This window comes from Phascolarctos cinereus, unplaced genomic scaffold (assembly GCF_003287225.1).
Source record: "Phascolarctos cinereus isolate Bilbo 61053 unplaced genomic scaffold, phaCin_HiC Scaffold_4;HRSCAF=312, whole genome shotgun sequence".
Lineage (NCBI taxonomy): Eukaryota > Metazoa > Chordata > Mammalia > Diprotodontia > Phascolarctidae > Phascolarctos > Phascolarctos cinereus.
Window position 1 is genome coordinate 720,091,373 of NW_027555847.1, and position 21,677 is coordinate 720,113,049.

Below are 21,677 nucleotides of genomic sequence, written 5' to 3' on the forward strand. Positions count from 1 at the left end.
AAACAGAAGACAGCCTTGCAAACGGTTTTAAACTTAGTGGCAAATGGAAGAAAGGACTCGAGGGGCAGTCTCAGGACAACCCCTCTTCAGCCAGCCCCAGGTCCACCACATTGCTGGGTGCTAAGAGCATACAGAGATGAAAAGCAGCCCGATCTGCCCTCAAGGAGTTTGCAGTCTAGGAGGCAGACAGGTTCTGGCCAGCAAGGATGAAAGAAACCAGATGGTGAGAGCTGGTACTTTGTCCTAGGGAATGTAGCATACCTTCATGGGAGAGGCCACACCTGGGCTGGAGGGTAAGGAGGCAGGCTGGCCAGCAGAGAGGCAGAAATGAGGCATTCCAGTCCTGGAGAGGGGGCAGAAAAGCCTGGCTCAGAGGGCGATGAAGGAAGGTAGGCCTGGTGAGTCTGGCCCTCTGGTGCCAGGCTGAAAGGGGTATCGGGGGCATTTTATTCTGTAGGCATGGGTGAGCCTGGAGTGGAGGAATGGCGTTGGCCCAGTCAGATCCGTGCTTTTAGGAAGATTGTTTTGGCAGCTTTACGGAGGATGGATTGGGGCGTATTGGGGGTGGGCTGACGAGTTGGGAGCCTGTCCCAGGGGTCTGACTGAGAGGAGACAAGGGATGGGGATCCCTAAGCCTGTATGTGGGCAGGAGAGGAGCCAGGGCAGAGCGAGAGGTTCAGGATGCACCTTTTTAGGGACGTCTGAGGAAGCCTGGGGACCCCTTTTCGGAAGAAAGGTTTTAAACATATCACATAAAGAAACTCATTATATTGAAATACCATTATCAAAATATTAAAAAAAAAATTCTTATACCCTTTGAAATTGCTCCAGGGGCCCCCAAGTTAAGCCCTCCTGTTCTAGAGGGGTGTTGGAGGAGAGTGGGGAGGGGGACGCTATTAATAGTGAGACCCCATTGGAACATTTTTTAAAATTCACGAAAGAAAACTGAAGGAAGTACTGACAGCCAGGACAGCTTTGAAAGTGAAGCATAGCTTTTATTGTGTACTTTTCTTGTGTTTTTTTTTTAAAGCAAGTAGGGTGAAATGGAGATTTCATTTCCTGTAGTTCTATGTGTATGGAGATGTTCTTTTTTGGTATTTAAATTGAGAATAAAAAAATTTTAAATATTCAGACAAGATGGAGCACATTCTGAAAAAAGACATGACATACTTTTTATCCTGAGAAGAGGTGGTAGAGCCGAGAGAGGTCCTGTGGATATTCTTAGCCAAGTAGCTGGTGAAGTTGTCTGCCCAGATGAGGACCAGGGTGGGCTGACAGTGCTTGAACCTCTGGAAGAAGAGTGCTCAAGCCCCAGTCAGCTCACGGAGTGACTTTGTTCCACGAGGCCTGGCCATGCACCTCCCAGAACAGGAATGGGGCACTCCCAGAGGAACTAAGGCTCTGAAGAAAGCATATCCCCAAGAGGCAGCCAAGGAGAGGAGAGCAGGGAGGGCCTGAGGGCCTGGCTCACACTGGCTGCAAATGGGAGGCCGGGGCCCAGCAGGTGGAGCGGAGCGGGGATCGGAGAGGCAGTTTGGAGGCGGCCGTGCCTGTGAAAGCCGGCTTCCGACAAGCTCTGACCAGAAGGGCCCGGCCTCTGCTGACATGGCTCACTGCTCCTTCCCGTTCTAGGCATATCTGCACTCTATGTGCATCATTCACCGAGATCTGAACTCCCACAACTGTCTCATCAAGCTGGTGAGTGCCCTGGGGGTGAGCCACCCTGCCTGGTGGGCCTCTGCCTCACCTGGGGAACGGGAGGCGGCAGCAGCTCCAGGGGGAGTGCAGAGACGAAGAAGTGCGACACTTTCCCTTCTCAGCTGGAGGCCAAGCTCTGTGACCCCTGGCTCTGTGTGCCAGGCCCGCTGGGCTACCTCCTCTGCTGTCCTCTAGTGTCCACCCTGCTGTCTGGCCCATCTCTCCTGCATCCTCCTCCTTTCTCTCCCAAGCTTACGCGAGCTCCCCTTCATGAACTGCCACCTTTCTCCCAGATTCGGCCCTCATTTCCATTTCCACCCCGGGGTCTCCTTCACCAACCCCCATCAGACATGGCATCACCCCAGGCCCTCCTTACATGGCCCATAGCCACCTTCAAGAAGCCCCCACGTCATTTTGGAGCGTTCCCTGGCAGCCAGTGATGTGTGTGGGGTGAGGAGAACACCAGGCTCTAGCGCTTGGAGCTGGGGGGCTTCGGCCTCTCAGCCTCCACTCCTTCCTCTGTAGAGCAGAGGCATAATACTGGCACTGCCCACCTCCCCGAGAGGGCTTCGTGAATGCCCTCTGAGCTGTTCTGGTTGGGAGCCTGCTGGCCAGAGGGGTTGGTCACGGACCTGCTTTGTGTCTTTGGCCAGGACAAGACTGTTGTGGTGGCCGATTTTGGCCTCTCGAGGCTTATCGTGGAGGAGAGGAAGAAGCCCTGCTCGGAGAAGGCTTCCACCAAGAAGCGCACCCTGCGCAAGAGTGACCGCAAAAAGCGCTACACAGTGGTGGGGAACCCCTACTGGATGGCCCCCGAGATGCTCAATGGTGAGCAGGCACCCCGGGAGGGCCAAAAGCGTGTGCCCACGTGGGCATTCTTTCCCCCCCACACCTCCTTAAGCACCAGAATGTGGCTCCCCCTCGTGGACCAGCTTCCAGCAGCCAGATGGGCAGGCAAGCTGCTGCCACCCTCAAGCCCTTAGCCCTTCCCTCTTTGTTTTCCATTACATGCTGCCCCTGCCTGGTACAAGGAGCGCCTGCCTGCCTGCCTGTCTTTCTGCCTGCCTGTCTGTCTTTCTGCCTGTCTCTCTTTCTGTCTGCCTGTCTGTCTTTCTGCCTGTCTGTCTGCCTGCCTGCCTGCCTGCCTGTCTGTCTGTCTGTCTGCCCTGCCTGTCCCGAGGAGGCAAGCTATGGCTCAGCAGATCTCAAAGCGCTCATGCCCCTTTGAGAGGAGGAAGTGCAGATGTTCTCAGCGCCATTCTCCTGCTTGTGGCAGCAGAGCCAGGGCAGAGTCTTTGTGAGCCAAGCTTTCTTTTCACTTTCAGCTCAGGCCCAGGCCATAGATATTCTTCCTGGCTGGGACACACTGTCCTAAATAGCCAGTCCTGGTCCATACAGAATATCCTCTTGGGGTTAAAAGATTTGGGGCTTTGTAAGCCTGGGCTGCCCCGCATGGGCAGGCTTGTAGAAACAGTCATTTCCATCCCTTTTAAGAAGCCCTTGCCACCTTGGGGGCCAGTGAGCACTTGCCCCAGTGAGCACCCTTCAACCTAGTCCTGAAGGTCAAGACCAAGGTCACTCGGTGCCTGCCCTGGCATCCTTGCCCCTGCCCCTCAGCCTTCACCACCTCCCTGAGGTTGAGGCCCAGCCCTAGCTGCAAAAGACAGGGAAAAAGTACTCACCCCTCCTCTTTCATGTTCCTCTAGGAAAGAGCTATGATGAGACTGTGGATGTCTTCTCCTTTGGAATAGTTCTCTGTGAGGTGAGTTCAGACCCCAGCTCAGCACGATACAGTCAGGGGCAGACTCTGGCTTGGGCACCTTCCTCAGGATGGCCAAATAAGACTGACTCCCTGTCCTCAAGGAGGTTATGTCTATGAGACAGACAAGATAGACATACCTGAAGCAATGGCCAGTAACACACTTTCATTGATGTGGCCATTCTCTCCGCCAGTGCGGGTTGCAGCCCATCCATTTGATTCAACCCTGTGCTAAGTGCTGGGGAGGCTATGGTAAAAAGTGCGGGAGGCAATGAGGGTGTCCCAGGAGACACTAGCCGCTGGCCTTGGAATCAGGGAAACCTGGATTCCCATGCTCCCTCATGGTCTGCCAGTTCAGCACTAGAATCTAGGGCCTTCTTGTCCTATTGCTGGGCACACCTGCCCAAGCTTCCCTCCCAGCCACCTTCTCAGGTCCTGCTCACACGCTGCCAAAGGCTGAGCTCTCTCCACGTTTGTGATTTCACCTGAGCTGGACCCTCACTATTGTCCACTGGGACACAGCCGTGGTGGGGGAGGCATGCCTCTCTATTCTCCCCTGGGCGACAGTCTCTATTGCAGCTGAACCAGAAGTCCTCCTCCCTCCCTTCAAACCTCTCTGCATCCTCCCTACATTCCTCCTTGACTTGGGTCTTTGATAAAGAGTTGGGCTAAGCTTTGCAGACCTAACACCTTCTCTGCGAGTTGGGCACCTCCATCACCCCCTCTCTGTTTCTCATCTTTAGTTTCTCTTCATCCACTAACTCCTTCCCTAATACGTACAAGCATGCCCAGGCCTTCCTCATCCTTAAAAAAAAAAAAAAACTTCTTGCCCTTCCCCTTTCTGTCTCCCTCCGATTATGATCCAATATCTCTTTTCCATCTCATAACTGACCTCCTGGAAAGGGTGTCTGCTTTCGTCGCCTCTCCCTTCCTCACGCGTCCCATTCACTCCTCAGTCCCTGGAAATCGAACCACAGAGCCAGTCACTTAGCTGAAATCATCGTCTCCGCCGTTGCCCGTGATCTCTGACCTGCCCAGTCCCTAGCCTGTTGTCAGTCGTCTGGACCTTCGAGCAGCTTTGGTGCCAGCGCCTTCTGCTTCTGGTCTGACTTTGGCTACCCAGTCTCCTTTGGAGTTACCTTGGACGTTCACCGAGACTTAGCTTCGGGCCCTGTTCTCTTCCTTCTTGGGGATCTCATTAGCTTCCTTAGATCCAGGTGATTCCCAGATCTCTCCTGATCTCCAGCCTCATATTATCAGCTGCCTGCTGTCCTTTCCCACCCCAGTGTCCTGGAGGCGTCTTGAGCTGGACACATCTAAAATAGAACTTATGATTCTCTCCAAGAGCCAGTTGGCTGCCATTTCTGTCCAAGGCACCGCCCCCCTTCTGGTCAGCCAGGTGTGCCACCTTGAGGTCAGTCATCTTTGACTCTTCCTTTTCTTTCCATCTCTACAGCTTGGGGGTCCTTGCCCTCCATCACTTCTCGTGTCCATTCCTCTCTCTTGGCTGGCACCAGGGTAGTCTCTCTGTTCTTTTGCGAGTCAGTGTGTGGTACATGGAAGAACCCTGGATCTGAAGTCCGAGGGCCTGGCTTCCAGTCCCTCTCTGCCACTTAGTACCTGGGCGACACTGGTCGTTATCTCACCGGTAAATTGAGCGGCCTCTGAGGTGCCTCCCAGCTCTAAGTCTGTGATCTGTAAAATGCAGGGATTAGACTCAGTGGCCTCGTGGACTCCTTTGAGTTCTTGGCCTTCAAGCTTGTGAACCCCTCTCCATTGCCTCCTCTACCTGTTGTCCCTGTCCTCCTCAGGAATCTTCACTGGCTCCCCATTGCCTCCCCGGATCCAAGAGAGGCTCCTCAGCCTTCCACCACCTAGCCCCCCATCTACCAGTCTTTCCAGTCATGGTCCCTACAGGTGTGCACCTCACACCCTCTCCAGTCCTCCCTGCTGGCTGCTCCCTCTTTGGGGGCTCCGAGCTATCGCCCAGCTGGTCCCCAAAGCTCAGGAACCTCCCTTCCACTTATCGCTTGCTATTTCTTGGGACACCCTTCGTATTGTGTACTTGTTACAGTAGAGGGTAAGCTTCTGGAGGGCAGCCACTGCTGTATCTTTATCCAGCATCTAGCACAGCTCCCATCACATCAGAGACTGAGACCTGAGATTCTCACCACAGTTGAGAACCATGGTGTGTCTGTCACACAAGGAGTAAATGCTGGGCTGTGTCCGGCCAGAGGAGGACTCTGCTTGTCTCTTTACTCTTCCCATCTTGCACTCCCACCAAGAAGCTTGCCCTTCTATCCTGCTGCTAGTGACTTCCCCCGGGTCTCCCTACAGATCATCGGGCAGGTATATGCTGACCCTGACTGTCTCCCTCGCACACTGGACTTTGGCCTCAATGTGAAGCTTTTCTGGGAGAAGTTTGTGCCCACAGATTGTCCCCCGGCTTTCTTTCCCCTTGCCGCCATCTGCTGCAAACTGGAGCCTGAAAGCAGGTGAGTGGTGATGGTGAGGGGCCTCCAGTACAGCCCCTCACTTTCCTCCCGCTCTCTACCAGACTTGAGAGTCTAAGCCCCCTCGGAGCGCTTAGTGTGAAAAAGGGCCCATTCATTTGGAAGGCCCTCTTGGGCTGTCGAGGCCGATTCTCTGAGGTAGTGGGCTAGAGCGGGAGCACCCGGCTCTTGGAGTCAGAAGGCCTGAGACCAGGGTCCAGCTTCATAACCTTGGCCAAACCTTTCTCACCTGTAAAATGAGAACAGCTTGATAGATGTGTTCTGAGAAACATGCGCGGCAGTCAAATTGTAAGCTAGTCTGATGCGTCTGAGGGAGCGCCAGCCTTTTCCAGGCAGATGGGAAGAGCTGGAGTTCCACAAGACTAGGGGCCTCTCCGTTCCCCAGGGCACACTCTGGTCTTCCAGGCCTTCTGTGGCGACCATGGAGGATCCCTGGCCCTGAGGTGCTGTGTGTTTTCTTTTCCAGACCCCCATTCTCAAAACTGGAAGATTCCTTTGAAGCACTTTCCCTCTACCTGGGAGAGCTGGGGATCCCCCCTGCCCTCAGAACTGGAGGAGCTGGACCATGATGTGAGCATGCAGTATGGACTGAGCCGAGACTCCCTTTCCTAAGCTCCCCCAGGCCACCAGCCGTGTGGCAAGAGAAACGTGGCGCCCCAGCCACCTGCAGGGCATTACAAGGCACAACACTGCCCATTTATGGGGTAGTGACCCAGCCCCACTTTGGCCAAGTTGAGGTTTCCTGTGGATCTGTGGCTCCCTCTGAGAGTGGAAGAAGCCATTTTCTGCTACCTCCTCAGGAGGAAAACGTGCCCAACACTACTGCTTGGGAGATAGATCTCTGGGGCACGCGGTGTGCCCCTTCACCATCTCCAAACTCACACCTCGACTGCAAGCTGTGAAGAAATGCTCCTGGCACCCAGAAGCCTGCTGCCTCCTCGAGGGGGGCCTGAACCTGCCGCTTCCTTGGGGCCCCCTCGCGTGCAGACGCCTTGTTTGGGTCTCTGCCGTGGTGGACATTTGGGAGCAAGACGTGGCCAGCTGTGCACCACCCTGTCTGCCCCTTCCTCTCCAGGGCTCATCTGTTACTGTACCACCCTGTGTGCAAGTCTTCTTGCGGGACCCGAGCGTCTCCAGTGCCTCCAATGACTGGGGCGGGGGGGCAAAGTCTCAAGCCTCCCCCTGCAAACTTCACTCATGGTTGCTGCCACTTCCTCCAAGGCAGGCCTGCTGTAGGAGACTTTGAAAGTCCTTTATGATGGTAGCAAGGGTCAGTACCAGCTGCTGGCAGATATGGCCTTAAGACTGGGAGACACCCAAGTCTGATGCCAGGGTGGACATTCCTGTTACTGGGCACGGTGGGTGCTGTTGACATTCTTCGGTCCTCTGTGTTGGTGAGGGGGTGCACCTAGACGTTTCTCTGCTGAGGGAAGGAGACGTGATCTGGGGGAAGGAGAATTCCCCACCTGAAACTTAGTGAGGAAAATGAGCCCCCTAAGCAAGGCCCACTCACCCTGTCAAACTGACGGTGCTCTTTCCCTGGCCGGCCTAGAGGACACACCCTGGTCTACAGTGGTGGGTGCTGACCGAGGCTGGTTTTCCCAAAAATGAATCGGAAGGAGCAGCCTCACAGCTGGATTTGCCTTCTCCAGCGTCCCTGCAGGCAGACACTGTATTTGACAGTCAGGGAATCGGGGCTGGGGTTACTGAGATGTGGGGAAGGGGGATGCTGTTAATATTCTTGTGTTAGCTCTTGTGACAGAAATACGTGAAATAGTGATTATTGGCCTGATGAATTGTGGAACTGGGTATCATCTCCTGACTAAAGTTTACTTTTCCAGGGAGCTGTGTCGATTGGCTGTAGGCCTCTAGGGACTCCTTGGTGGCAAGACGTGGTGGGCCTGACAGTGAGGAGGGGCCCAGCAAAGTCAGGCAGGCAAGAGCTGTCTCCTTCCCCCAAGAGGGCAAGAGCTAGTGTTCTTCACAGCAAGTGTGAAAAGAGGAGGGGCAAGCCAGGCAATTGGGTCGACTTCAGTAAATGAAGCAATAAATGTAGCTGATGGAACCAGTGTTAAGATGATCTGGGCTGCGGAGCAGAAAGACATGGTTATGCTTTCCTTGTTGGAAAATGCTTGGGTTGGGCAATGAGGGACCAAGAAACCGTCTTGGAGGTGGTCCTGGTGACCACAAAGATCCATCTGCCACTCACTGCCCACCAGAATGTGGCCTTGAACCAGGCTTTCCCTCATTTGTAAAGTGAGGAGGAGTTTGGGTTATATGATCTGCAAAGACCAGCCCTGACATCCCCTGTTCTAAGGCCTCTCAACCAGATTCCTACACTGTTCACGACAACACCCTCAGCGTTCATTGTGAGCAGAGCACGGGCACCAGCTGCTCCTCTGTAGCATCGCTTAGGGGTACACTCCAACTCTGGGCCACAGCCCGAGGTCGCCAGAGAGCCACCTCCCCAAGGAGGAGCTCCCCGGGGTGGGGTGTTCTACCCGACGGCTGACAGTGCTCACAAGTGAGTTTTGTCCTGTTTAATGTGTTTTTACCAAGTTGAATCCAGAGTGGCTTCCTGCCTACAGTGTGCAGGTGTTAGAATGAGGTATATAAAACACACAGAAATGGTTAAAAAAAAGTCAGAACCACTAACACGGCGGAGTCTGTGGTGTGCAGCGTACATGCAAGCCAGGCGTGTGGATGCCAAGGTCGGCTCTTACACTGGAGCTGCCCACCGCTCCAGGGCTGGTGCGGTCACACACACATACTCACACACCCTTAGAGCCGCTTGGATTTTGGGGGTGGGGAGAAGGTGCAGGTTTGGTGAAGTCCCTCCCTTCCTCCTAAGGCCTTATGAGCAGCAGTGAAAGACTTGGAGGAGGGACTGGAGACCCCGACACTGTGGGAGCGAGCCTGTCTCTCCGCCACCGTCCTGTGCAGCCAGGGACTTTCAGGGGCTGGGGGGGGGGGCACAGTTTGGCGAGCCCCAAAGAACCCTGTCTGCTTGTCCTGGGGACGTCTGAAGGATCCAGCAATGGAATTACTGACTGACAACATTTCTGATTCCTTGGACAATCGTGGGTCCTAAAATATTGTCATTGTTTCCTGACGTCTCTCAGTCCGGAGCTTCTAGCCCCGACTGCCTGTGTTGGCCTAAGGCACCTGGCTCAGGCCTCAGTCTACATGGAATGTTCAGTATGTTTTCTTCTCTTCCTTTTCATTTGGGCCCGGAAGAGTATCGGCCCTGGGCTTCATTTACCCTGAAATATACCTGATCCTCCCTCCGATTCTCGCACTCTTGGCCTCGAGGGGCCACAAACACAGCTGAGAGGCCTCAACTCACCAAATGACCCTGATGCGAATAAAGCTCCCATTTTTCCTGAAATACAAAGGTAACGGTCTATATGTGCCATTCACACCTCTAGAGGCAGGGACAGGGAGGAAGCCAAGGCCATGTGGAATTCTAGAGCACAAAGGGGAGAAGTAGGACTAGGACAAAGGCCACCCTGTCCCCGGTTTGGGTTCTGTGGGAAGTCCCTGTAGACAGCACCCCTCCAGCTGTTGCTCCAGTCATCTCCATGGGCAAAGTCCCGCCCCGAGGGATGACCCTACTGGAGAAGCAGGGCCCCCCTCCAGTCCTTTGTCCTCTGGAATTCACCCAAAAAACACCGTAACAGAAGACGAGAGCCATTCCCTGCTTGGGAAGGTCAGTGTCAGTGTAGATTCCTACCCACTGGCCACCAGCTCAGGCCCCAGGTGTGCCAGCCTGGCCCATGAGGGGGGCACTGCCATCCTTTGTGTCCTCCCCAGGAGTCCGATGGGTGTGAATCACAATGGTTTTCTCATCCACGATCTCACATGCAGGGTTTGTGAAGGCAGACAAAGGCAAGGTGATACGTTGCATCTCCCGCTCATAGGTTTTCTGTTCACGATGCTCTTTGAAGTCCTTCCCCCTGATGGAAAGAATGAAAATGAAAAACACCATCAAGTCACAGTTCGTGCCTGGATTCCTTCTTTCACATCTTATCTCAAGTGTCATGGAGGCGGACAATCCAGTCAGCTCAACAAACAGAACTAGGCATGGTGGCCTTGTGGCCAGTGCATAAATGACAGTCCCCACCCTTGAGCTCAAAGCACTGTTCACTGAGTCGAGTCACCTCTACATCCCACAGTCTCTCCCCTAGATTGTGAGGAGTGACGGTAAAGAAAGCCTCACTCTCTCAAAATGGACAGCAAACCTTAAGGTCCAGCCTGGAAGGGAAGCCATCCCTTATAATAAGAAAAGAAGGGACAAAAGGAAGTCTGACATTCTACAGTACGTTCCATACCCATTCCAGGCCTTGCTCGAAGCCACCATCCCTTGAAGCGGCCTTTCCCCTCTGGAGAGCCCAGATTCTTGGGAATCTTCCTTCTCTCAAGCTCCACTATGCTTCACTGCAGCATCCAGACATTACTGGTCTTCCCTCTGGGTCCAAGCAGACCCCATTTTTTATTTCTCCCAGGAAATAGCCCGCTTGATCCGCCATTCTTCAACTCCTAATAAGCCACAATTCCCAGACCTCCCAATGTGCGGTTTGCCTTCCCTTGGATTCTCCAGTTCATCAGCATCCTTAAAGTGTGCCAGCCAGAACTAAATGCGGTTCTCCGAGTGCCATCCAGCCAGGGCAGGCCCCAAGATGTCTGAGCCTGGACATGAACCTTGTGGGATGTAATTTTTCATGGCTGCCATAAACAGTGGGCTTGTTCTGAGTGTCCAGTCCACTAGCAATCCCAGCTCTCCCTGGTCTGGTGCTTGGGAAACCAACTGTTTGGAATATACTCCGATTCAAAGACTTTACATTGATCCCTATTCAATTCCATCCCATTAGATTCAGCTCAACAGTCTCTCAAGATCTTCCCAACTGTCCTCCAACATAAGGGCTTTCCCTCCTAGCTCCCTATCAGCTACAGATTTCTTGCTTCATCTCAAATCATTCAGATGTCTGCACCACTCTACTTTCTCTCCATTCTGCTCTCAGACAAAGGGTCCTTCTGCTTGCCAAGGCAGATCACTCTCCATGGCCCTTGACCCTAGCTAGCCCCTTCTGACTTCTCCAGGCCTCTCAATCATCCCAGTTCTCTTTATCAATCTCTCCGTATCTACTGACCCTCCCACAATCACACCTTGCAACCTCAGTGTCTTTCCTCTTCAATCCCTCACTCTCACCCACCCTACATAGTCAATATTATGGTTTCTACCTTCCCAATATTTCATGTACATTCTCTTCTCATCACTGCATAGCCACAATGCTCATTCAGGCCCTCAGTGTCTCTACAGACTAGTGCAATCACCTTCTGTTGGGGGGACAGTGGTACCCTGGACAGTCGCAGAGATGTCTGGAATAGGGGAAAGATGGTAAGTCTGAGATGCCTATGAGATGTCCAATTCAAAATGGCCGAGAGTTCTTTGGAGATGACTATAACTCAACTCCAGCTCAGGGTTGGGTATATCGATTTGGAAATCATCTATTATCTACTGCAGTCGGTTTCTCTCCCTGCCCCCTCTCTTCCCACTTCTCTCAGTTGCCAAGGTGATTTTTCCTAAAGTATAGGTCTGACCATCTCTCTCTCTCTCTCTCTCTCTCTCTCTCTCTCTCTCTCTCTCTCTCTCTCTCTCTCTCTCTCTCTCTCTCTCTCCTCTCTCCTCCCTCTTCCCTTTCCCTCTGTCCTCTCTCTCTGTCTCCTCTCTTCTCTCCTCTCCTCTCCTCTCTTTCTCTCTCTCTCTCTCTCTCTCTCTCTCTCTCTCTCTCTCTGTCCCTCTCTCTCTCACACAGAGAGAGAGAGAGCTCAGTGAGTTCTGCCAGCTCCCTGCTACCTCCAACATCAAAGTCCTGTGGCATTTGACCCGGCCTCTCCCTCCCCTGCCAGCTTTATTACCCTTTGCTCCCATCCACCTGTCACACATTTCCATCTCCCATCTCTGTGCCTCTGCCCTGGCTGTATCTCCTCCCTTCCTCCCCCCCCCCCCAGCTTTTGGATTCTCTGCCACTGCTTTTCCACGGCTCCCTTCCATACTCAGATCAAAGTCTGCCTTCCGCAAAAGGCCTTTCACAGTTCTTCTGGCTGCCAATGCCTTCCCTTTCAGATTTCCTTCATCATCTCTGTGCGTATCTTGTATGTACTGAGTTATTTTACACGTCAGCTCCCTCATGAGACTGTGCGCTCCTTGAGGGCAGGGACTCTGTTTTTGCCTTTCTCTGTACCCTCAGCACTTCACTGCAGTGTTTGGTATATAGTAGGTGCTTAGTAAATGTTGGCTGACTGGAATAGAAAAAGGAGAAAGGGTCAGATCTTGCCTCTGAAGCTTAAATCACTCAGTCTCTCTGTGCCTCAGTTTCCTCATCTGTAAAATGAGGGGTTGGACAGATGGCCTCTGAGGTCCCTTCCAGACTCAGAGCCAGGATCCTTATGACTAAGGGATCTCTGAGGTTCCTTCTGGTTCTAGACCCCCCCCCCTCCATTTTAGCTTGGTTTGCCAAGCAGGCTGACCTCCCAGGAAGAGAATGTGCTGGCCCTATCCACCCCCGTCCTCGTGGTAGATCAGTGTCTGACCTACTCCGATAACTCCCTAAGGATCTGTGACCTCGCAGATCTGGACCTTTCCCCTTGCTATGTCCATGGCCTCCTGTCAATCTGCCCACCCACTGGCGAGGGCTGGAAGGTTCTCCGTGGCTTCTCCCTCTGTTCCTCTTGCCATGGAACCAGCCCAGCTGCTTTACTGTTGGATTGTACATTTCTTTACTGACATCAGTAACTGCCCAGACTTGTATATGTCTGGCTTTTATAGATTAGTTCCCCCGAGCCTGACAACCCCCTGTGGAACTGACCATTAAAACTGGGCTCCTAAGCATGCTAAGGTAAGCCAAACTCTGGAGGGGATTCCCAGGGAGACTTTGCCTGAAGCGGCCAGCGGGCTGGAGCTCTGGACTGGGGCTCCAAGGACTGACGTTTGGATCCTGTGCAAGCCGTTACTGGTTGTATGACCTTGGGCAAGTCTTTTCAGTTCTCTGGGCCTTGGTTTCCCCTTCTGTAGAAGGAGAGGGCTGAACTCAGAGGGCCTCCAGGTTCCCTTCCAGACCTAGAATTCTGTGGTCTTAGCTACAATGGCAGCAAGTGGGGGGCTGGCTTTGGAGACTTGATTAGGAGCATTTTAAACAGCAGAAAATGAAGGCACAGTCAGTCTCACCTACATGAAGCTCTACCATGAGGACCTACGCTTCACTTTTTCAATCACAGGACTTAAGAGGGCCCGAGGAATCCACGTCTGACCTCTTCACGGTCCAGAAATAGAAACTGAGGCCCAGAGAAGGAGCAGTGATTTGCCTGGGGTTACCCACTAGCTGAAAGGCAGAGTCGAGATTCTCCCCGGAGTCTCCTGTCTCCATCTAGTTTCCTTCTCTACACCAGGCTGCCTCCCTCACTTCAGGCAATTGGCCCAGGTGGGCCCCTCCATTCAGAGGCTTCCCAGCACTGCCAACTCCATTTCAAGTGAAGAAACCAAGGCTGCAACTTGCCCCAGCTCCTGATGAGATAATAACAGGACCCCCGGCTTCTCCTGTCTGGCTTCTCTGACCTCCTTTTTCATAGCTTGGCTCAGGGGGCAACAAAAGTCCCTTGTCATGGCCAAGGAGAAACAAGTATTGTATTCACTGACTCTCCCCTCCTTTCCTCAGGGGGTGGAGCGGTGTAAGCTTACACTTTTTCCTTGCTTCTTATCAGCAAACAAGAGCCATACTGGAGCTCTGCCCGGCCAAGGTGACTGCTGCGGGGAGGGGGAGGCATTGACACCCTTGGATCAACCCGCTGAATCCCACAGCCCCTTCCAGGCACACTGTCTCCCGCCCACCCTGGACAAGGGGGTTGGGGGGGCTCCAATCCTCACCCCCACCTGCCACCCTGTTCCAGGGTCACCGTCCTCAAGGGGAACGCTCCCTCCACCTGCCCGCACCCTCCCAGTTAATAGAAGGCTCCATCCCACAGATCCGCAGTAACCTGATTCCTGCCTTGCTAAAGGGCCAAAAACAGGAGCCGGGCAGCAAACAGGGCAGGGAGAGACACCAGGGGAGCCAACCTGCTGGTCTCATTCCTCGCTTCCTCTTCCTGGGCCGAAGAGGGTACAGGAGGACCTCATTAAGTCAACCTCGGCTTCTCCCAAACAGCGGGTCGCTTGCAGCAAAGTCAGCCACGCTAGATCAATGGGGCCCAGGGGGTCAGGGAGCCTGCTGCTGAGCAGTGGGGTGCGATCCCCCCCCCCGAGCCTCAGTGGACTCCTCTGTAACATGAGGCGGTTGGACCCGATGTCCTTGCCGCTCTAAAACATCGACCCCAAATGAACACAGCCAGTCAGGAAGACTGAAGACGTAGTGCAACAAGCCAGTAGGTTCAGTTACTTGGACAAAGCCGTTTCTGGCATCCAGTGACCCTTCACTCCCATTGAACAAAAAGCACATTCTGCGGACTTGGGGCTGGAAGGCAGCCGTGAGGCCATCTCACGAGACGGGGCCCTAAAGAGGAATCCTCCCCAAGTGGCCTTCCTGCTCCTGCCTGAAAGCCCCTCAAAGTGGGGGCGCCCCCAGCCGCCCTCGACAGCTGGTCCGCTTGAGGACAGCTCTCATCCCTGTCCTCGGGATGCCTCCCCTCCTGCCCTCTGGGGCCAGCAAAACCAGCCCCATCCCTCTTCCACTGACCCCGGATGTGCAGAGAGCAGATGGTCTTAGGGCTTGGGGCTTCTGTGGGTTAAGCAGCCCGGCCTCCCTTGCTTTAAAAGGGTTAAAATCAGCCCCGGGAGGAGCTTGTATCTGAACTCTTAATTCATTTCCTGTTCTACAGCTCTGGGGATGAAGGTGTGGCGGGCACAAAATGGAGGCAGGCACTGGGCCCAGACATGGTGCCAACTGCCTTCCCCAGGGCACTGCAGATCTTATCCCTCAGGAGGAAGAGAGGTCAAGAGAGGGAGGGGGGCTTCTTGACTTAAGGACTCACCAAGCATTTATTAATCTCCTACTACGGGCCAGGCACCGTTCGAGGCCTGGGTGCACTGAGGTGCCCCCCCAACCCCCTGTGCACCCCCTGTGGATCCTGCCCCCAGGTCAGCAAAAGCTACAATGGGGCAAGGGCCTCCTGTAGGCAAGTGTCCGGTATTTATTCTTTTCTATATCCCCCCACAGTGCCTAGTACGGTTCAGGCACTGTTGTCTCAATAATCAAGCCTCAAATAGGGTCACAGAGACCACTGTAGGCTGGACTACCCCCTATCAGATCTCATAGCACTGTCTACTCCCCTTACACACTGACCATCGTCCTCCAGCACCCTATGGTGGAGGACGGGGCAGCGACCCCCTGCATGGAGCTGTTCACTGAGGCACAGGGCAGGGATCTCCTTTGGGCATCACATCAGTCCGACCAACCTGGGTTGGCCTTATGTTGACTTCTCCCCTTTCAAGGCTACCCTCAATTGTCATTTTAACCAGACCTCATCTGAGCACACTGGGGGAAGGGGAAAGGATGTGTCCCGACTACAAATGGCCCTGCCCAAAAGAAGCTTATCCCTGACGAAATTTAAACCTCAAATGCCAAAAGCAGGCAAGGAGCCATCCACCCTTGGGATGGACCCTCTGGCTGGACAGCTATTTTTCTGTCTGCCAATTATTTTTTGCCTAAAGTCAAGGAGCACTTATTAGGCATTTACTATATGCTAGGTTCCCTGTAAATAAATACTTGAGACATAAAGAAGATTAAAAAAAAATGCATAGTTCTGCCCTCGGGGTGTTCCATTATGTACCCCCCACACTTTTCTTTAAGACTGGATCTCCCTATTTCATCCAGGCTGAAAATTCAGTGTCCTCTCGTGTGGACAACCCCACTGCTGACTGGCCAGGAGCTCTGATCAGCTCCGTCTCTGACCTGGGCTGGTTCATTCCTCCTTAGGCAGCCTGGTGGGGCCACCTCCCCCAGCTGCCTCGGAATACTTCAGAGTGCCCAGAGCAGCAGCCATGAGGACACACACCTTTCCTATGTATTAGGGACATCTCCCTTAATCCTCCAGCAAGAGACCTCAGAGGCATCTAGTCCAAATTTAATCCAACACCTTCATTTTACAGAGGAGGAAACTGAGGGGAAGGGACTCCTCCAAGGCCATACAGGGAGTAAGCAGTAGGGCCAGGATTTGAACCCAGGTCCTCTGATCCATAGTCATTTGCCACTCCGTGTACGATACTGCATACCTGTCTAAAGAGATGCATGTAGGGAGGGGTGGGCAATAAGATACTGACCTCTTGTAGACATAGCCCAGGACAATGCCAGCACCAATGGCGATGATGATCACCGTCATGGTGATTCCCAGCACATAGCCTGCCAAGGAAGAGGGCGACATTCATGAGCGCCTCCATCGGGCTAAGACCGGGCAGCCTCTTGGTGGAATCCTCATTGAAGAAGGGACGAGGTGGGAACCCTGGGAGTGTGGAAGAGGGACGGGGCATACCTATCATCCCAAGGTCTTTCTTCTCTGACATCATCCTCACTCTCTGGCTGACCCCAATCACGGGCTGCACAGCTGCCGACTCACTGTTACGGGGCAGAGAGTGTGCGACCTCGAAGACTTCCCCATCGGCCCCATGGCTTTCCTGAGATGCCCCTGCGTCAGTGGTGAGGGGCAAGGTTTCCTGAGTGGGGGTCCCTGGAAAGGGAGAATGAAATTTGGGGCATCAGGAGAATGTCCCAAATAATGGGGGTACCTCGGGACCCCTCCTACAGAGGGGAACAGAGCACATGGGTGAAGGGTAGGGTCAGAGGGGGAGGGGAGGCACCAAGCATCAGGGACAGAAAGGACATGGCTGCATGGGTATTCTTTATCTCCTAGACCTTAAGAGTCTGCACACACATATGCACATGCACACACACACACATGCACATGCATGCACACATATGTACATCCTTGCCTACACATGCAAGAATGCCCCTGGGTAGTGCACTGGTCAGAGTTGTCTCAGTCTAAAAGGATGACCTTTAGAAGGAGGTTTCCAAAGGATGTGCTCTTCCCAGCATCTACTGTCACAGCTGGGCCTTAAAATCACATCTCTTATGCTTTTCCCATTAGACACCTATTAGCTATGTGACCCTGGGCAAGCCTCAGTTTCCTTATCCATAAAATGGGGCTAATAATAGCACCTGCCTCCCAGGGATCCAATGGGATTATGTCTGTAAAGTGTTTGCAAATCTTAACATGCTATATAAATGTCAGCTATTATTATTACTGCTCATTCTCCCCACTTCCCAGCTAACTGTAAAATCAGCCATTCCCAAGTGTCATTTTACCTGGGGGCTCCTCACTACATTTGGGATCCGGACAGGCCACCAGATACCACGTTTTTGCCTTTCTTTGGCTCCCCAGCACTCGCCACACAGTAGGTGATTAGGAAATGTTACTGGGTCATTCTCTGACTGACATTGCCTTGATGAGTAGTGCAGTGCAGATTACAGGACCAGGATTCAAATCCTGGCTTTGCCACTTACTAGCTGTGTGCCCCTGGGGTGAAATGCCCTCCCTGGGCCTGTTTTCTCAACTGTAAAATGGGTGGGTTGAACCCAAAGTCCTGTGAAAGGATGACCCCGCGATATTGGCATGACTTTGGATGCTTCATGCCCCTTTCCCGGATGCAGCGTCCTCTGTGTGACAGCCCCTGGGGACTCTTGCACCTTAGATCTGGGGCCCCATACACTTGGGGAAGGGTTAGTACAGGATTTGACCCAGGAGGGGAGAGGGCAAGGTAGGGCCTCTGCTTCTCATTCACCAGCTCATTCTGCTTTTGTCGGTACAAAAACTTTTAAATTGCACATAATGAAAAATTTCCATTTTGCTTCCCATGATCCTCTGTCTCTCATCTGGTCATAAACTCTTCCCTTCTCCACAGCTCTGACAAGTCAGTTTTTCAGTGCTCCCCTGATATACTTAGGGCATCACCCTCTATGTCTTATACATACACCAAACTTCTTAGAAGACACCAAATTGTCTGACTAGGGGGGAAGGGGAAAGGGGGCTCACTTAATGGAAGCATGAGGACCAGACCACAAGCTTGCTCCGCTGGAAATCCAGCCGGGGGTCCAGCTCTGAGCAAAGACTTTCTTCCCTACTGTGGTGGACGATCTTAAAGGTCAGGGAGGGGACAGTTTGGGAGTAGGCTAACACAAACTCCATCCCTTCTGGGAGTTTCTGCCCCTCTCTCAGCCTCAGTTTCCCCATATGTAAAGTGGAATAACTATATAAAGTGAACTACCAGCCTAGCATCCCCTGTTCTCAGGCCCCTCCCAGCCCTGACATCCCCTGTTCTCAGGCCCCTCCCAGCTCTACATCCCCTGTTCTAAGGTCCCTCCCAGCCCTGCCATTCTCTCCCTCCCAGCTCTGATATTCCTTGTTCTAAGGCCCTTCCCAGTTCTGACAGCAGCATGGTGGAGTGAAAATTTGGGGTCCTAGATCACTGATTTGCGTCCTGGCTCTGCCACTTTACCCAAGTCCCTTTCTCTTTCTGAGCCTCAGTTTCCCCATCTATAATAGTGGCTGTCTCGAGGGTCTCTGGGGCCGCTCCAGCTTTAGATATGGGATCCCACGCTGGGAGCTTCCTTGCTCCTCCCCGCCTCAGTTTCCCCACCATGTACCAGGGCCGCACAGGTTTGTTGAACACACTTGTTTACCAGAGGCTAGGGAAGAATGAGCTCATGGGGAGTGGCCCCGGCAGCCAATGGCCTGTCAGCGCCGAGGCCCAGAGACAGCCGCGGCCAATGGCGAGGCGGAGGGGGCGGATCTAGAGGCGGGGGCCAGAGGAAGGGCGGGACCAGAGCCAGGGCCAAAGGGAGGATGAGGAGGGCGTGGCAGTTCCCTGAGGGCGGGGCATAGGGGCGGGGCCATATATCGTGGCCAATGACAGGAGGTGGGGGCGGGGCCGAGGCGGCCCCGGGGCGGGTGGCTGTACCTGCGCATGGGACAGGCTGGCAGCGCCGCTTCTCCGGGGCTCCCGAGGAGCCGCTCACGTAGCACCAGGGCCCGGCTGCGTCCGAGTCAGGGTTCCGGCAGAAGCTGTGGTTCTCCCGGGTGGTTGTCCGGCCTGGGCCTGCCCCTGGGGAGAGAGTGAGGGGGGAAGGGGCGCTGAACTGACCCCCAACTCTGTGAACTGTGCACTCCCCTGGGCTGCCCTCACCTCCTCCCTCATCTTCTCCCTCATCCCCTCTTTCATCTCCTCACCCTCCTCCTCCTCCTCCACCCCCTCCCTCATCTCCTTCACCCCTTCCCTCATTTCCTTCTCCTCCTCTCTCTTCTCCATCTCCTCTCTCATCTCCTCACTCACCTCCTCTGTCTTCTCCTCACCCACCCACTTTCCTCATTCCCTTCCCTCCCCTCAATTCTTCATTCCATCTCCTCCCTCAAATTCAGCTCCTCACCCAATTCCTTCATCTCTTCACTCTCCATTCACTCCATTTTCTCGTATTCTTCTCTTACCTCAGAACTCATGTCCTCACCTCCTCACTGATTCTCCTCCCTCACCTCCTGTATCCCTTCACTACTGACTCCTTTCCCTCACCCACCTCACCTGCTCATCTCTCTCACTCACACACTCTAGGTCCCACACACCCCAGTTCATCCCTATCCCAATAATCCCTCTAACCACTTCCCATTCAACCACTCCAGGCCCTTCCCTGACCTCCACCAGCTCCCATCACCTCCTTTTCCCACCAATCTGCCCCCTCACTTCCCACTCCCTCCCCTTGCCCACCCCCTTACTCACTCATCCCTCACCCACTGACCCTCCTTCCTCATCCCTCTCCTACTCACCAGTGGTGACAGTCTCTGTCCCCTGGCTTTGCAATTCCTGCCAATTGAGGCAGGGCAGTCCATCCGCAGAGAAGCTCTGGTCTGCCTGGTACAGATGTCCCTGGTCCCAGAAGCAGCCTGTGAAGAAGAAGAAAGGCCTTGGCATCTACAGAAGGCATAAGCCTGTAGCTGATGTATCCCCACGGTGCCCAGGTCAGGTATGGAGGCAGCAGAGCACAGAGACAAAGCACCCTAACTTTGGAGTCAGAAAACCTGGATAGGACTAGTCCAGTTCTGCACCTCTCTGGGCCCCAATTTGCGCATCTGTAAAATGTACTAGATAGAAAATGTAAGGGCCCTAGCTGCTTTAAGCCTACTGTGTGCCTGTAGACTATCTCTCAGCAGTCTTTGCTGCCCAGAGGATACTGGTCAGTGGGTGGGCATCCATCTCCCAACCACCTCCACCCCACCCCCGCCCTGCCCCTAGCGCAGCGGACAGAGTTGTTCCCTGTTATGTAAACTAGGCATGACTCCAAATCCACCCCCCTCCCATCTAAAGTCTTCAACTGGAACCCCCCCCCCCGCCCGCCCTTTGAACGCAGCAGGAAATGAGAAAGAGAAAATGTACGGAAGGAGAGCTGGGGGCAGGCGCCTGGGCTCGGACTGCCCGGGGCTCCAAGCTGCCGCTGATGGACTGACAGCGGGAGGCGCAGGGCTGCCTGCCCCGCTCGCGGCCCAACGGCAGCATCTGGAAGCTGCGCCTCGGGGAGGCCAGGGAGCGCGAAGACGGAGGATGCTCGCAGCCACGGGGCACGGCCCCAGCCCCGAGGCTGCTCCCCGGCTGCCTTGCCCCTTTGCCAAAGGTGGACCTCCGAGCTCCCCTAGCCCCACTGCCCCAAGCTTGAGCTGCCCTCGCTCGCTGTGGACAGCATGCCCACGGCTGGGCACAGGCAGAGCGCAGAGCTTTCGCCACTCCCGCCCACCCGCCTCCTCTCCTCCCCCTAACTCCCCGTTAAGTTGTAGGGCGGACTGGGGCTTACCTCCCCGGGAGCCCGAGGCTGCGCCCAGGAGCGCGGTGCCCAGGAGCAGCGCGGGCCCCCAGGGCAGGGGCAGCTGCATCCCGGGCCGCCGGGCTGAGCCGGAGCGCATCCTCGGACGGGCTAGCCGCCCCGGCCACTGGTCCTGAGGCTGCCTCGGCCAAGCGCTTGGCCGCTCGCTGCCCGGCTCCCTGGCTGGCCGGCCGGCGAACTGGCTGCGGGTCGGTCCGAGGCTCGCCAGGGCTGCTCTCTCCTGGTAAACAGCCTCCCCCCTAGCCGGGGAGGGGAGGGCGTTTGCAGCAGCAGCAGCAGCCGAGCAGCTCCTGGGTCCTAAGGAGCACTCGTTTCTCCAGCTCGCCCCGCCTGGGGCGCAAGGAAGCCCACAGGTGCCAGACTTGCGCCCCTCCTCCAACGTCCACCCTGCTCCCCGGAGACACGCTCCCGTCCAGCCTCAGCCGGCCGCCTTCTCAGAGCCCTTCCTGCCGTCGTCTGCGGCTAAAGTGAGAGAATAATGGGGACCTGAGGGGGCAGTGCCAACTGGTGCCCCAACTCCCAGGAGCCTGAGCCCCGCGCCACCCCCCGCTGGTGCTCAGGGCATCATACAGGGTCTGCTTCAGCAACAATAAGCATTTATTAAGTGCCAGTGCCGTTCAATGCATGGACTGGGAGTGGGGGTGGGTTGCACAGAAGATCAATAAGAAATCAATATTAGCTTCTGGACATCTCGAGACAGAAAGCCAGTCAACAAACATTTATTAAACCCTTAGTGTGTATCCCGTGCTAAGCTCTGGGGAGACAAAAAGATGCAAGAGACAGTCCCTGCTCTCA

The 21,677-nt window shown here is 54.5% G+C and overlaps 2 protein-coding genes across 2 annotated transcripts in view; one reads left to right on the forward strand and one right to left on the reverse strand.

Moving 5' to 3' along the window:
- LIMK2 (LIM domain kinase 2) overlaps window positions 1-8,035 on the forward strand; it is a 68,776-nt gene extending 60,741 nt beyond the window's left edge. The window contains 6 exon segments of the mRNA XM_020996338.2: window positions 1,633-1,698; window positions 2,352-2,526; window positions 3,405-3,460; window positions 5,795-5,952; window positions 6,437-6,503; window positions 6,505-8,035. Of these exon segments, the coding sequence (XP_020851997.1) occupies window positions 1,633-1,698; window positions 2,352-2,526; window positions 3,405-3,460; window positions 5,795-5,952; window positions 6,437-6,503; window positions 6,505-6,582 (600 nt within the window). The 3' untranslated portion in view covers window positions 6,583-8,035.
- A 460-nt stretch (window positions 8,036-8,495) lies between these two features.
- On the reverse strand, window positions 8,496-21,138 carry PIK3IP1 (phosphoinositide-3-kinase interacting protein 1). The gene is made up of 6 exons (XM_020996339.2): window positions 20,853-21,138; window positions 19,834-19,950; window positions 18,977-19,120; window positions 16,492-16,686; window positions 16,283-16,361; window positions 8,496-9,926 (listed from the first exon to the last, which is right to left on the reverse strand). The coding sequence occupies exons 1-6, from the start codon at window positions 20,959-20,961 to the stop codon at window positions 9,719-9,721; spliced, it is 852 nt and encodes a 283-aa protein (XP_020851998.1). The 5' UTR covers window positions 20,962-21,138; the 3' UTR covers window positions 8,496-9,718.
- Between the last annotated feature and the right edge of the window lie 539 nt (window positions 21,139-21,677).